General features: G+C 36.1%; 1 protein-coding gene and 1 non-coding gene across 2 annotated transcripts; one reads left to right on the plus strand and one right to left on the minus strand.

Moving 5' to 3' along the window:
• Nucleotides 1-220: 220 nt before the first annotated feature.
• On the minus strand, nucleotides 221-1632 carry LOC111777599 (uncharacterized). Its single transcript, XM_023657266.2, has 3 exons — nucleotides 1243-1632; nucleotides 1050-1124; nucleotides 221-860 (listed from the first exon to the last, which is right to left on the minus strand). The coding sequence occupies exons 1-3, from the start codon at nucleotides 1563-1565 to the stop codon at nucleotides 404-406; spliced, it is 855 nt and encodes a 284-aa protein (XP_023513034.1). The 5' UTR covers nucleotides 1566-1632; the 3' UTR covers nucleotides 221-403.
• Nucleotides 1633-13674: 12042 nt separating this feature from the next.
• TRNAL-CAA (transfer RNA leucine (anticodon CAA)) lies at nucleotides 13675-13758 on the plus strand. Its single transcript has one exon. It is a non-coding gene; the product is annotated as a tRNA-Leu (tRNA).
• The last annotated feature ends 1047 nt before the right edge of the window (nucleotides 13759-14805 follow it).

The following is a 14805-nucleotide window of genomic DNA, read 5'->3' on the forward strand; positions in this document are numbered from 1 at the left end:
TGTGGTATAGGTCTCGTGAGAGCACGAAAGATGAAAGAATTCCACATTGAATACAAACCGCCATAGCCCCACCAAAATGTCACACCTTCATCATGAAACCCACCTCACCACTTTCCTCTTTTTGGTATCCCCATAATCCTCTTGCATCTCACCACTAAAATTCTCTTTCAAACAAAACCCACCAAACCCTTCATAACAATCCCATTCATAGCTATTTCCCTCATCATAAACCATCATAACATCATTCAATTCATCATTGATGTATGCATTTGTTAAACAACACCATGAACTCTTTACATAAATAATCTTTGATGGAGATATCTTCTTGACTTGTAAGTAAAAAATGAATGAAAACACCAAAGTTAGAAAAGTGAAATTGAAAAGGAAAGTGGGGAATGAATGATTATTGTTCGTCACCAGAGCTTGCATGCGAGAGCTGCTTTACCCATTCAAATGTTCGACGATGTGACACCCTCGTTTCCCTTTCCTTTTCCTTTTCCTTTTCCTTTTCCTTTCCATTTTCACTCCTTTTCTTCTTCCCCGCCGCCGCTACTGTATCCACTGATTTTTTGCAGCTCACCACACCCAGAAACGAGCCAGCTGTTGTATGCGCCGCCGGGGTGGCGGCGGCCGAGGCGGAGTTGGTGCGAGTTTTGAGGTCGTGAAGTTCCATTCCCGGCGTTCGGAGAAGACCCAGCCGGAAAAAGTCCCACCGGGATGAACTCCGGCTTCGGCGGCCGGAAGTTGAATGGGATCTGATTTGGGGCGTCGGACTAGGGTGAGAGTGGAAAACGTTGTTGTGTGGTCTTGGCTTGGAATTCGTCGGAATTGAAATGGAATTATTACTAATACTCGATGATCTGAAATTTGAAAAATATTTTATATCATTCAAATATAAATAACACAACATAGTAATGTTAGGATTAAGAATTGCCGATTTATTAAAAATTGTGAAAAAATAAAAATTTAATTTGTTTATTTACATTTTTCTTATACTCTTGTAAAAAAATGTTTTGTTTGAACTTCGACTAAAAATTGAAAAGGTTTACCGGGAATAATGGCTTCTACTGCTACTGCTGCTGGTGCTTCCATTTCTAAACCTTAATATATCCGAAGACTCCGACCTGTCGGGAGAGAAGCAAGAACAAGACAGGGAGGAAAGAATCTTAGGTTATAATAAAAATAGGCTGAAATTATAAAAAAAAAAAATAAAAAAAAAATTATAATGTATAAAATTTGGACCTGGTGGAGGAATTTCTAGGAAAGAAGGGGTTATTGTGGGAATTTTCAGAGCTGAAAGAGTGACGAAGAGGGAGGATTTGGCCTTGGAAGAAGACCTCATCGGCGGCGCACATGGGCTGCGGCAGTGGCGGAGGGCAGTGGTTGAAATCAAAGTCCTCTGTTTGGACGGCGGCGGAGGATCTGATCGGGGTTTGATTTAGATTCAAAGGCGGCTGCGTTTCTTTTAGAGGAAGGTCACAGAAAGATAAAGCTTCTTCGTCTTCTTGTTCTTGGATTTGGTTCTGTTCTTCCCATGTTTCATCTCCATGGCAGCTTCTTCCCATGATGTCTTCTTCTCTACCTCAATTTCAATTTTTCTTTTTAATCTATTTTTAGAAAAGAATAGAGTTAAGGTATATATAGCTAAGTATGATGAGACAGAGAAACAAGGAATAAATATATATGAAGGGTCTAATCAATATCTTTATGGATTATTTCAATATTATTGCTAAAATAATAAATTTTAAACGGATTAATTTTAAATTATGATTTAAACTTTAGATTATGAGCTCAAATTCTTGCATTAGTGTGATGCCCCATTAAGGTTTACGAATTTAATTTTCAAAAAATGCCCATAGTATTTGAAAGTCGAGTTAGTATAAGCTTAGTTCAAGATCTTGCACAAAAATTCTACGTTGTATGAATATGGATTCAGTATTGGTGGATGATTAAAAAAAAATATAGTTATAGTGAGAGTAGAGATGTCATGATTTATTTTATGAGGTTTCAAATCACAAATTGTAACATGGACAAACAGACCAACACTAAAACGTAAAAACACAAGAGGTGAGGTAGCTCTAGGAGCATCCAAAGGGTTAGAAACACGTTGATGGTTAGGAAATTTGAGGAAGGGTTCCCAAGAGGAGTGTAAGTTTAGGTGCAGACTTCATCATCTATAGGAGGTTGTGTAGTGAACGGATGTCTATAGCCAATGTTTGGTAGACTTATCGTTGAGACAATGTAACAATTTGAGCAAAAAAATGGACAAGAGGATGTCCTATCTTGGGAATCAGGCATAAGTAACTTTCTTGACGATAATTCTTAAGGAGGGAAGAATTTATAACACTCAAGTCCCAATGAGTAATTAAATATTCGATTTTTTCTTTTAAGCTTGAATTTCAAAGATTTTATTGAGGGTTTTAAGAGGCTTAATTTCACGATAAGGTAGAAGAGAAAAATGCTTTAAAAAAAACTGGAAGAACTCAATAAAAAAATTAAGAAAATTTTAGAAAGCTGATTAGATGGATGATAAAGAGGGGAAAGAGAAAAGAAAGGCTAAGGTTTGGAAGAGAGGTAGAAATAGAAATTGAAATCCTCTATAAATGGCTATTTGGAGTAAGAATTTCACCATAAATTATTCACAAGAAATGTTCAATGGATTGAGGAGAACCTATTTAGACTTTTGAATGGACGGAATATGTCAGGAAATAATGAAATTTGATAGGTAGGAGTTTCAAGTTCTTATTCTCCATTTTTACTTAGATTTGTGAATTTTACTACTCATAATTTTTATTATGTTGTTCTTGGAGATATTTTGGTCAAGCTTCATAAGTTCGCTGAAGTTGATTTTGATTAGAAGTTAACATTCTAGTATGCATCAAGAATGGTTAGATTTACAGCTTTAGACCATTTTTAGACTTAGTTATTTTTTCTCGTGTTTGATTACAAATTAAAAGAAAAATAACTTCTTAAAAATGGATGAAAACTAAAAAAGTCAGGTGTGGCGAAGAACCTATGTCTATCTCGACATAAACTGTTCATGTGACTTGACCCGACACGGTGCAACCTATTTGAGTGTACCATGTGTCGTGTAGAGAGTATAGGTATCCTCCCTTGGAGTGCACATGGAAATGCACATAAAGACTCTTCTTTGTACGGTAAGCACGTGATATGCACATGTAAATCCACTTTTTAACTCGTATGACTTTCGTTTGTCAATTTCTCATCTTGATTTCAACACTAGCCTAATTCTACTTTTATTAGAACCTACTAGAGAAATTTTAGAATTGTTAAAGTTCCTTAGACTGAAAAAACCTAGTTCAGGGAGGCATGCGTCATCCATGTAAGTAGCCACATAAACTTTAAGTTAGTAGTACTTGTAGGGATCATTAAGACATGCTAGCATGCTGTTGGGTTTTATGTCCTAAAACTCATAGTTTTAGACAAAAACCTATTCTATTTTCAATAAAGTTATTATTGATGTTTATTCAGTAAAGATTGTTATTGAATAAAGTGAATTTTACGATTATTAATCTAAATCCAATAAACTAAGAACACTCTGACTATTGTATGATTACTTAAACTATATGTAGAGACATAAGAGTGGATCAAGTTCAAGTATATAGTCAAAATGATCTATAGTACAGGGATAAAGCTGAGTACCTTATCCTAGGGACACTATGGAAGCGACCCACTTTTGTATATGACATAAACAATGTGATCACTAAATTGTACATGCAGAGACATGTGAGTGGGGGCGTCTTATGCAATGAGTATTGCATAAGATCGGACCATGAAGAAAATGACTCTCACTTTATAATGTCGTTTACTGTTGAAATTGATTTTTTTTTCATTCGATGACCTAGGTAACTCGATCTTAATCCTGAGCTAACCATGAACTCCTCTTTATTCAGAATTATCCTTAGATTTGCATGGGTGAGATTGGCTCGAGTTCGCCAACTCAATAGGCCTCCCATTTTAGGGGTAAGACTGGGTGAATGGCTAGGGACGTGGGGGGCAAAATGGAATTCACTCCTACCCACTTTTAGGGATAGAAGAGAGGTAGTTCCCTCAATACTGACTCCAAGTTTTGAACAAGGGGCCCCACCCTCTCATTGGCCTGAGAGGGATTCGGTTTACTGGTTGGACAACAAACCAATTGTTCATTAGAGGATCAGTGGGACATAAGGAACAAGAAGTAACTTCAGGGGTAAAACGGTAAATTGACCCAGCTCTAGTTACGAACAACCTGTGAAGGATCGACTTACTAATCATGGTTATATCAAATGGACAGAAATATATCTATAGTGAGGGGAGTGCAACTACTAGGCTATAATGGAGTGTCCTAGTAGTTAATGAATGTTGGTTAACAAGGTTCTTGAGTTTAACCGGTTAATCTCGGATTGTTGGAGCCCATGATCTATAGGTCCATTAGGTCCCTCTACTAGCTCATATCGAACTAAACCATAGAATAGTGTGACGAGTGAGTTCGAAGTATTCGAATTCAAATTAGGGAATATGCGCTACATATATACGATATATTTAACAACATTTTTATTTTATTTACAAAAAAAAAAAAAAAAAAAAAAAAAAGATATTTAAATAAGATTTAAATATTTTAATCAAATATATGTCGGAATTGATTCGAATTGGCATTTGAATTAATATTAAATATTAATTAAATAGTTTAATTAATCATTTAATATTACTTTAATTTGAAATTAATTGTTGAATTAAAATGAAGAAAGTCAAAAGGTTGACTTCACTTAATGAAAAAATACAGGTTTGAGTGAGTGGAATTTTGAGGTGTCAAAATTTGGTTTAACAAGCTTGCCAAATAAACCCCACAAATTTGAGTGGAATTTTGAGTGTCAAAATTTGATTAACTCAAACTTGCATGCTTACCACATAATCCCAAATATTTGAGTAGAATTTTTTTAGTGTCAAATAATCCCAAATATTTGAGTAGAATTTTTTTAGTGTCAAAATTTAGTGACCTCAAATTTGCATGAACATGCAAACATGACTATAGTGTTCAAGGTACATGAAACTTCTCCCCTAGAAAAAACCTTGAGAAAAACTCTCACAAACTTTCTCTTCATATATACTAAATCCCTCCCAAGTTTAGTCACTCACTGGATTCCACAATCTCGTTCTAAGGCCGAAGAATAGTAGAGAAGACACTAGTGGTGGTTCGAAATCAGTTCGTGAGAAAAAAGGAATTTGAACTACAAAAGGTTAGTACTCAAACACCTTGAGTTTGAATACTTATGAACATGCTAGTTATGTACTATAATTGATGTTCTAAGAGTGCCTAAGATCCAAATTTCTTCCGCATGTGTTATATTAACGCCATCACATATAAATATTCCTTACCTTAGGTAGTAAGAATATACATGTTAGGACTACAAAAGGGCACTTTTGGATAAGAAAGTATTGTATGTACGATAAAAAAAATTATTATTATTCCTTAGGATAAGATTGTGAGATGCATGTTACTTTTATATATTTTACCATGCTAAGAAGAGAATATGCATGACTAGAATCCGAGTTCGAAAATAAGGATGAGTAAGGTATGTAAGAGGTAAAAACTAATAAAATTCTCCTGTGATGAGATCTTTTATGAATGCTATTTTAAATGTTTCTTGTTGTGTTAGAATGGACGATGAGATATTGTGTTATGTGCTTTGGGAGATTGATGGATGTTATCTTCCCGTTGAGCTTGTATGCATGATTTAGTATGTTAGGCCCAAGTGATTAATTGTGTTATGCATGTAGAGCGTGTTTATCTGCATATAGCTAGACCTAGGATATTAAAATTTGGTTGGCTAGACAATCATTTTGGTCAGGACGCCTCTAGTAGACAAAGTATCTTAGGATCGTGTGTGGCGGTCAGAGGGTCAAGACCTTAGTGCTACTTGACCAAGATAGACTTAAGGAGTCAAAATAAAAGTAATTTGAAACTAAGAGTCTAGATTAAGCCACCTAGTCACCTTAGGTATCCTGGTAGACCTCCACAACTCCATAAAGGACTAAGGTGATGTTAAAATCAAGTTTCTTGTGTTTTAGGTGATCAATAGGTATATCTCTCCAATAAGCATGCATGAATGAATCAAGTTAAGATATATTTTCAGCAGACCGTGCACCCTAGGATCATGAGCGATGGTGTAATAACCCAAAAATTAGAAAAAAAGAGAAAGGGTTGTCCCGCATTGCTTAACTTGAGATGTGGGGGGTTAACCTCTACTCTAAAAGGGAGGTCTCTTACTTCATTTTATCATCCCACTTGAATGGTCGAGCCAATCGGAGAATACACTTTTTAATGGCTCAGGTCAGCATTTTGACTGATCTGACTTGGATATGATACGCTCGGACCCTTTCCTCCTAGTTTCAATTCTTCAGAAGCGTTTAAGTTAGTAGGACTACCTTTAAGTTAGTTTAAATTTTTGGAGTCAATGGGTATGATACGCTCGGACCCTTTCCTTCTAGTTTCAATTCTTCAAAAGTGTTTAAGGTTAGTAGGACTACCTTTAAGCTTGTTTAAATTTTTGGAGTCAAAGTTTGAATTATTTATGCATATTTAGTCTTAGCTCATTTAAATTATTTTATACAAAATTAGGCTTAATTAGTTTAAATTAGTAGGGGTAGGTCAAAATTATTTCATGCAAAATTAGGTGAGCCAAATTCCATAGTAGAATTTTAATTATGATTGTTGGACTCCATAGAGTTAAAATTCAGAGTGCAACGTTAAGTTAGCATCAACGGGTCGTAGTAGCTTCGGCCTTCGGCCTAGGCTAACCAAGTAAGTGGCCCTACTATAGTTATAATTGTGTGCTTTATAATGACACATGCCCGTGGCTTAACATGTGTCATATGCCCGTATATGCAAACTGTTATGAAATGATATGTATAAATTATGAGACGTGATTGTTATGCTATAATTGATGAATTGATATGTTTATGATATAATATGATACGTTGATTGCATGCTCGAGATATGTTATTTGACTATTATGATTTATAATATGATATGTGCATGATGTGAAATGTTACGTCTGGAAGCATGAAAATATTATGATATGACATATGTGTAACATGAATGATATGATATGATTGACATGTAAAATGATGAATTGACATGAAATACAACTCCGATCTATGCATGAAAGATATGATAAAAAATATGATAAAAATGATGTGATATGAAGGAAAATGCTAGCGAGGTTGTAGTATATGATAATGAAAATGGAAAAATGTTGGGACCTCATGCATTATTGTGTGCTCATGCATCAGGGGATACACTTTCTCCTTCATGATAGTACGAACGTGTACACTATGAGGTAGGTAAATGATCATTATGTTTATCATAATGCTGCCAAGATGGTCGTTCTTCCTAATGGGTGTCCGGCCTCAACAGCTACCAAAGAATGCTCGCTCCACCAGAAAGGGGCCAAGGAGGTGTACGAACGTGTACGCTACGAGGTAGGTAAACGATCATTATGTTTACCATAATGCTGCCAAGATAGTCGTTCTTCCTACCGGGTGTCTGGCCTCAACAGCTACCAGAGAATGCTCGCCCGACCAGAAAGGGACCAAGGAGGTGTACGAATCGACTGGTGGGTCCATACTTGCACATGTGAACCATGTGTAGGGAAAATAAGTACACATCTAAATTACCCGTTTAGGATAACCGCCGTAGTAAAATAAACTGTTATGATAGGTCTCATTCATGAAATTGTATGTGTTTATGTTTAACCCTAATAGGGGGATTGCTTACTGAGTATTTTGCCATATGCTACCTTCATTTTCTAGGTAAAGGCAAGGCATTCCTGTACAGTTTAAGATGACATCCCAATTTGAGACTATGACACATGCATAGGGTAGTTATACTTATTTTCTTAGACTTAGGTTTGAAGAGAGTGTTTTTAATTTTAACATTCATTTCTTTTATTTAGTATTTCATTATGTCGTCTTAAAGATATTTTCGAACTTGTAAGTCCATGTCAGTGTTTTAAGATGAAGTTTATGTTTTACGATAAATTTTAAATGCTTATTTCCCCACAAATTGATTATGTTATGACGACGGTAACAACTTTAGGTAAGTATAAATTTAGGGTCATTACAGGAGGTTAGAGGTCTAGACCCATATGCACCCAAAGAATGGATTTCCTTGAGGAGTTGGCCCTAAACATCCGGACAACGTGAGACGAGATTAAATCAGCTAGATGCTCCTAGAACCTAGTAAACCTCCATGGCATCCAAGAATGACAACGACAACTCTCCAGGTCATTAGCAATGTGTATGATGTCATCAGTACCTTTGCAAATAGCTCTCCAGGTTGTTAGCTATTTAGCGGTGCTATCAAAGTTTATGCTACTCTTTCCACTCTAGTACTAGTAATGTTGAGTATGGCCTAGGCCGGTTACTGTAGTGCACCAAGCCAATAAGTTTCCCAACCTTGTGGAAGAGTCCCGATAGTAAACACGATAGTAAAGTTGTTCTAAGAGGGGGCGTAGTGCCACATAGGTTGATTTAGTAGCTGCCAGCACATGAGGGTTGCCCCTGGGGTGACTTTATAGTCTTGCAGAAGGGTTCACCATTTAACCTTCCATGAATGACAATCACCATATTGTCCCACCAGCAGTTTTATGAGGTAGCACCTCAACCTAGGACACTGGACATTCCGTACCAGAACCTAACAAGCTACCTAAGCTTAAGAACAGAAAAGTAGATTTGTCATATAGTAGACCTCGGATGCCAAAAATAGGTAAACCACCTCCTCCCAACTCAAAGTGGGTCCATGAGTAGCTAAAGTACGGCTCGAAACTCGAGGCACCCTAGATGCTTAGATTGTAGTAAAGACTAGACTAGAACTTCTTAAAGTCTAGAGTAAAACCTATGGATACCTATTAGGTTAAGGATGCGATTTGAGCATACAAGTAGGTTACGTACTAAGTATTTTTATACTCACCCGTTTCCTCTTTCTTTTTTCAAGTGTTCGCAGGTTGTCGGTCAAGGTTATAGAGCGTTTGAGAGTTATGCGGTCATAGAGGGTGTCGTTCTAGAGTGTCAATCCATCTTTATATTTGAGTCATTGTATTTCGTTTTGTAATTGTATCTCAAACTCATTTTTCCCTTTATAATAAATTTGAACGATATAGTCTTCTAATTGGATTTCAATTTATATTTAAGTGTAGTGTTGTTTGTCTTTATTTGATTTAAATTTTATCAAATTTAAATTTTTTATTTTTATTTCAATTTTATTTTATGTCGGCCTCTTCTTAGTCACTATCCCATTTTTAAAGCCTTGAAAATCGGGTCATAACATTACCTAACCTTAAAAATGTTTCATTTCATACACACTTTAAATTAAAATTCTTAGGATTTAGTAATCAATAAGGAAGATGCAGTTTGTTGGTTTAAATAACATTTTCTTAACCATACTTAGATATCTTTAAAATTTCTGTGGATTAAGTTGTACCATTCTTGAACTCAAAGGTTACCAATTATTTATTAAATAATATTTTTAGAATACAACCCAACTCTTATGTTTATTAAAAGAAGAAAAAGTAAATTTACTATAAATTGGTTCATACACTAAATTTTGAGTCCATATTTTTATAAATAAAACTTATCAAATGGGAATCAATTTCGTAAGCTGATTGAAAAACTAGAACTCCGATTTAGTTATAAGATATTTAGCATGATTAGGGGGAAGAGGTTGTTTCTCTTTGCTTTTCTTTATAAACTTTGTTATGTATGTGGCTGTGGTTCAACTGGTCATTGAATGCTGATAGTGACTATATATAATATCTATGCCATACACAGCCTGGTTTCTGAAAAGGCCTTGGTGTCTAATTCCACAAGGCGGAGGTTCTTTTCAGTGGCTCAACTTTGGGACAAATAAAAGGGGAAATTTTTGGGAAATTTTTGTTTGGGTAAATTAGTTAGGGATTTTAATGAACGATGCGTATTCAAGTAGGAACATTTTGTGTGTTCTCTTTGAATACGTACCCAATATACCTACAAATGTGGTACACGTTGCTTTCACCGACCATTTATTTGTTGAGGATTGTTGGGAGGGAGTCCCACATTAGCTAATTTAGGGAATAATTATGGGTTTATAAGTAAGGAATTCATCTGCATTCGTAAGAGGCATTTTGGAGAAACAAAAAACAAACCCGTGAGAGCTTATGCTCAATGTGGACAATATCTATTATTGTGGAGAGTTGTGGTTCCTAACATGGTATCAAAGTCATGCCCTTAACTTAGCTAGCCATGTCAATCAATATTAATTTAGGGAAAATAGAAAAACGAGTGAATAGTTCCGGCGCCCCTTTTTATGCAAAAACATTCATGTTAAATAGTTCATAAAAAATATCATAGACTAACACGTTAAAAATAAAATCCTTAAATGAAACCAACAACATTTAAGAAATGAAAAATAAACAAATTAACGAAAACTAGGAAACAAAACAATGTCCTATACTAACCTAAGACTAATAAGCAAAATAAAAATGTAGCTACCCTAGTATGGATTCCATGATCTCCAATGCGACGACGCTGTCATCTCTACACGAGTGCCTTGCCTGTACTTGAAATGTAAGGGTAGCACATGACTTTAGTATTTTAAGAAATAGTCGGTAACTGACACCACTAATGGGGTCAGGGATGCAAGCACATGCAACATGGTGAACCTATCCTTTTATCATAGCATATCATGGCCTTAGTCAGATTTCTTACCTGGGCAAGGTTGGAAGTGCAATACTTCTCTACACATGACCCACGCATGCCAACATGGGTCCACCAGTCGGCCTCACACACCCCCATGAGCCTGGTTTGTCAGACCAGCACTCGCTAACGGTCTCTTTACTGAACACCACAGAGGGAAAGGGTCGTCAATACTTTGTTGAACACCAACACTCATATCATAATGTGGCTTATCATGGCATAACATAGCTTGTTATGGTGTAAAATGACATAACGTGGCACAACAGTACATAGTGTATCATATCATTACACAGGATAGCTTACTATAGCCTAGTATCACATAGCATAACATGACTTATCATAGCATGTCATATCATATGATATCATATTATAATATCACATAGCATATCATAGCATAAAATCACATCACATAACATAGCATAACATTCAAGCAAATGACACATGCAGGGACCATGGGGCACATCTCATCATACATGTAACGATCCTAGTTTTCTACCCATCTAAAGTCGAAACCGTCTTCATAACATAACTTATTAGCAAAAATAATCATTTAAAACGTCTCCATAAAACAATGTCATGAACTTCCATATTTAATAAAAGACCTTTAAAACAATACTAAAGAAATAAAAAAATTAAAAATAGACATAAATAAAAATAAAACACCCACACCCACTGCACTAACCTATATTTTACAAAATTAAATACAATTACCCTATACAAGTGTCATGATCTTTAAATTTGTGATGCCGCTATCAGCGGTGAAGTGTATTGCTTTGAAGTGTATTGCTTTTACCTGAAATGTCATAACAAGTGGGTTCAGTATTTTAAGAAATACTCAGTAAGTGGGTTAGGAAATGCAAAGACATGCAACATGAATGAGACTTATCATTTTTAAATTTGTGTTCTAGGTGGCTATCCTAAATGAGTGGCATAGTTCTCAGCTAACCAATTCATTCTTAATATTACGTTAAAGTCCGTAAAAACTATCGGGTTTACGGTTAAGGTTCATCTTGCTACTATTACTTGTCCATCTCTTACTCTATCCTTAACAACTAGGTCTACCCCCGCTGGGGAGCTAATAGTTAATACATGCAATAACGATTCTAATTCGAGCTCTGCTTGACTAACAAATGGCACAAATATAAAGAAATGCTTAGGACTAGAATCATACCATGTTAAAACATAATGCCCCAGATGGAAAGTGTACCTATCACCACTATGTCAGATTTTCCAACTTATCTATGGGTGGATGCATAAGCCCTTGTCTGTCAGTGGGTCTGCATAGGTCTCTTGGCTCCACTTGGTCCCTTTGGTGAGGTTTTTCGTCCTTCTCGCAGTATAGTATTTGGCAATGTGGCCTCCATGACCACATCTGTAACAAGTCCTAGCCATGCATCTGCCCAAATGTTGTTTCTCACATTTGCGGCACAATAGTTTTTCACCCTCTTGACACATGTGGTAGGATTTATGGATTCCACTATACGTCGAATTTTTGGATTCAAGCCCAAGAAGAACCTCTCAATCATTTCAGTTCTGTATCCACTAGTGGTAGTGCAAATTTTTTCAACTCCATAAATTTTAAACAGAAAGTTCGCCCTGTGTCAAGTGAGTGTACTCATGTTGTTTTCAGAGTCGAGCTGTAATACTGCTTCGGGAATATTGCTTCCGTTTGGACTAAGAATTTTTTTGATTATCCAGCCACCATAATTTTGCGTGCTTCTTCCGTATGAATAACGCACACTTTCTGATCGTACAAACAATTCATCAATAAGAAAATTATCTCCATTCATGATAACAATAACTATGCCTCCTGTTAATCCCGCAATTCCATTGAAGGTAGGCGGGTCATGTTTAGAAATAAACTTAAATAGGAGAGAAGAAAAAAAAGTAATTTCAACAAACTGAGCTATTCCAGTAAATCATTTGTTACAATCCAAAACCATTGTTCGTTACATACCGCTATCACCCTCATGGTTTTAAACCACATCAACTAAGGAGAGGTTTTCAGACCTTGTAAGAAATGTTTCTCACCTCTCCAATCGATGTGGGATCTCACAATCCAACCCTTCTGAGGGTCAAGCGTTCCCACTGGTGCATGGCCTGGTGACTAGCTCTGATATCATTCGTAAAAGTCTAAGCGCACTGCTAGCAGACATTGTCTATTTTTTCCGGTTAGGTATTGCCATCAGCCCCACAGTTTTAAAACGCGTCTACTATGGAGACATTTACACACCATATACGGAATGCTAAACTCCCCTCTCAAACCAAGATGGTCGAGTGGTCTAAGGTGCCAAACTCAAGTTTTTGTCCTTGTAAGACTCGTGCTTTTTAAAAAGTTGATTGAAAATATATATATAAAAGGGAAGGGAAACATCAACACACATGCTTCGTTCGAACCTCCAACCTTATGGTTAACAGCCACACGCTCTAACCAACTGAGCTATTCCAGCCAACAATTTGTTATAATCCAAGACCATCATTAGTTGATATTGTCTGCTATCATGGTTTTAAATCGTATCTACTAAGGAGAAGTTTTCAGACCCTTGTAAGAAATGTTTCTGCACCTCTCCAATCGATGTGGGTTCTCACAAAGCAACCATTCTGTGGCAAGCATCCTCACTGGCGCATCACCTGGTGACTAGCTCTGATATCATTCGTAAAAGTCCAAGCGCACAACTAGCAGACATTGTCCATTCTTTTCCCTTTAGGTATTGCCATCAGCCTCACAGTTTTAAAACGCGCCTATTAGAGAGAGGTTTTCGCCGCTTATTAGGATTGTTTCGTTCCTCTCTCCAACAATTAGTAGATATTATCTATTTTAATCTGTTACGTATCGTCGTCAGCCTCACAGTTTTAAAACGCATCTACTATGGAGACATTTACACACCATATACGAAATGCTGAACTGCCCTATCAAAGCAATCAAGATGTAGACCATTAGTAGTCAGGATGGTCGAGTGGTCTATGACGCCAGGCTCAAGTTCTGTTCGTCTTAAGAGGGCGTGGGTTCAAATCCCACTTTTGACATCTCATATTATTGTGAGGCAAAACGCGAGACACAGTGGATAAAATCTAGTAGTGGTTGATACGAACTTGACTCGCCAATGCTTTTTAAAAAGTGTCAAAACGAGACAAACAACCGAAGTTGATTGAAAATAATATATTAAGACTCGCCATAACAACCGAAGTTGATTGAAAATATATATTAAGACTCGCCAATGCTTTTTAAAAAGTGTCAAAACATGATATTTGAGAATATCTGTAAGTTCGAGACAAACAACCGACGTTGATTGAAAATATATATTAAGACTCGCCAATGCTTTTTAAAAAGTGTCAAATATTTGAGAATATCTGTAAGTTCAAGACAAACAACCGAAGTTGATTGAAAATATATATTAAAGGGAAGCACCAACACCCATGCTTCGTTCGAATTCGCTAGAAGTAGGGCTTGAATAATATAACAATTTATATCTATCACTCATGGAACCCCTAAACATGCATACTATACATTATAACACTTATAACATACTTGGAATGCATGAAACATGCTTAGCCTATGGTGGGATTTTAAATCTATATGACATACTTTATGCATATACATTTTCTATTTAATTAAAACATACATTCATAATGCATAATTAATTAAACACACTAAAGTGGGTTGGTTTTGGCATTTTAAAGCAAGCAATTAACTAAATTATTACACTAATAATTAAAAATAACTTGAGCCGCTCCCGAGGATCACGAACTGGGCGAACCAACCTTTAATAACATTGAATCGGACCCCAACGGCAGAAAAAACACCCGAACCGCCTCTTCCATCTTCTTCGGTTCAGCTTGCTATCTCTTCCATTTTCGATCAATTACAACCTAAAATGGACTCTAATGACTCCATAAAAATTACAGACCTTTCTTCATTATTAAAGTCCATACACATTAGGCTTATTACAATAATTGTATCAAATGGAAGCATAAAAAAAAAGTCAAAACTAAAACCATCCACTTTAGCAACCACAAATTTCATTCATGAAATGGTATCCACCGTGATCAAATTAATGTAAATAAAGTGCCTAA

The sequence above is a fragment of the Cucurbita pepo genome, chromosome 16 (genome assembly GCF_057944985.1).
Source record: "Cucurbita pepo subsp. pepo isolate OVF chromosome 16, ASM5794498v1, whole genome shotgun sequence".
Lineage (NCBI taxonomy): Eukaryota > Viridiplantae > Streptophyta > Magnoliopsida > Cucurbitales > Cucurbitaceae > Cucurbita > Cucurbita pepo.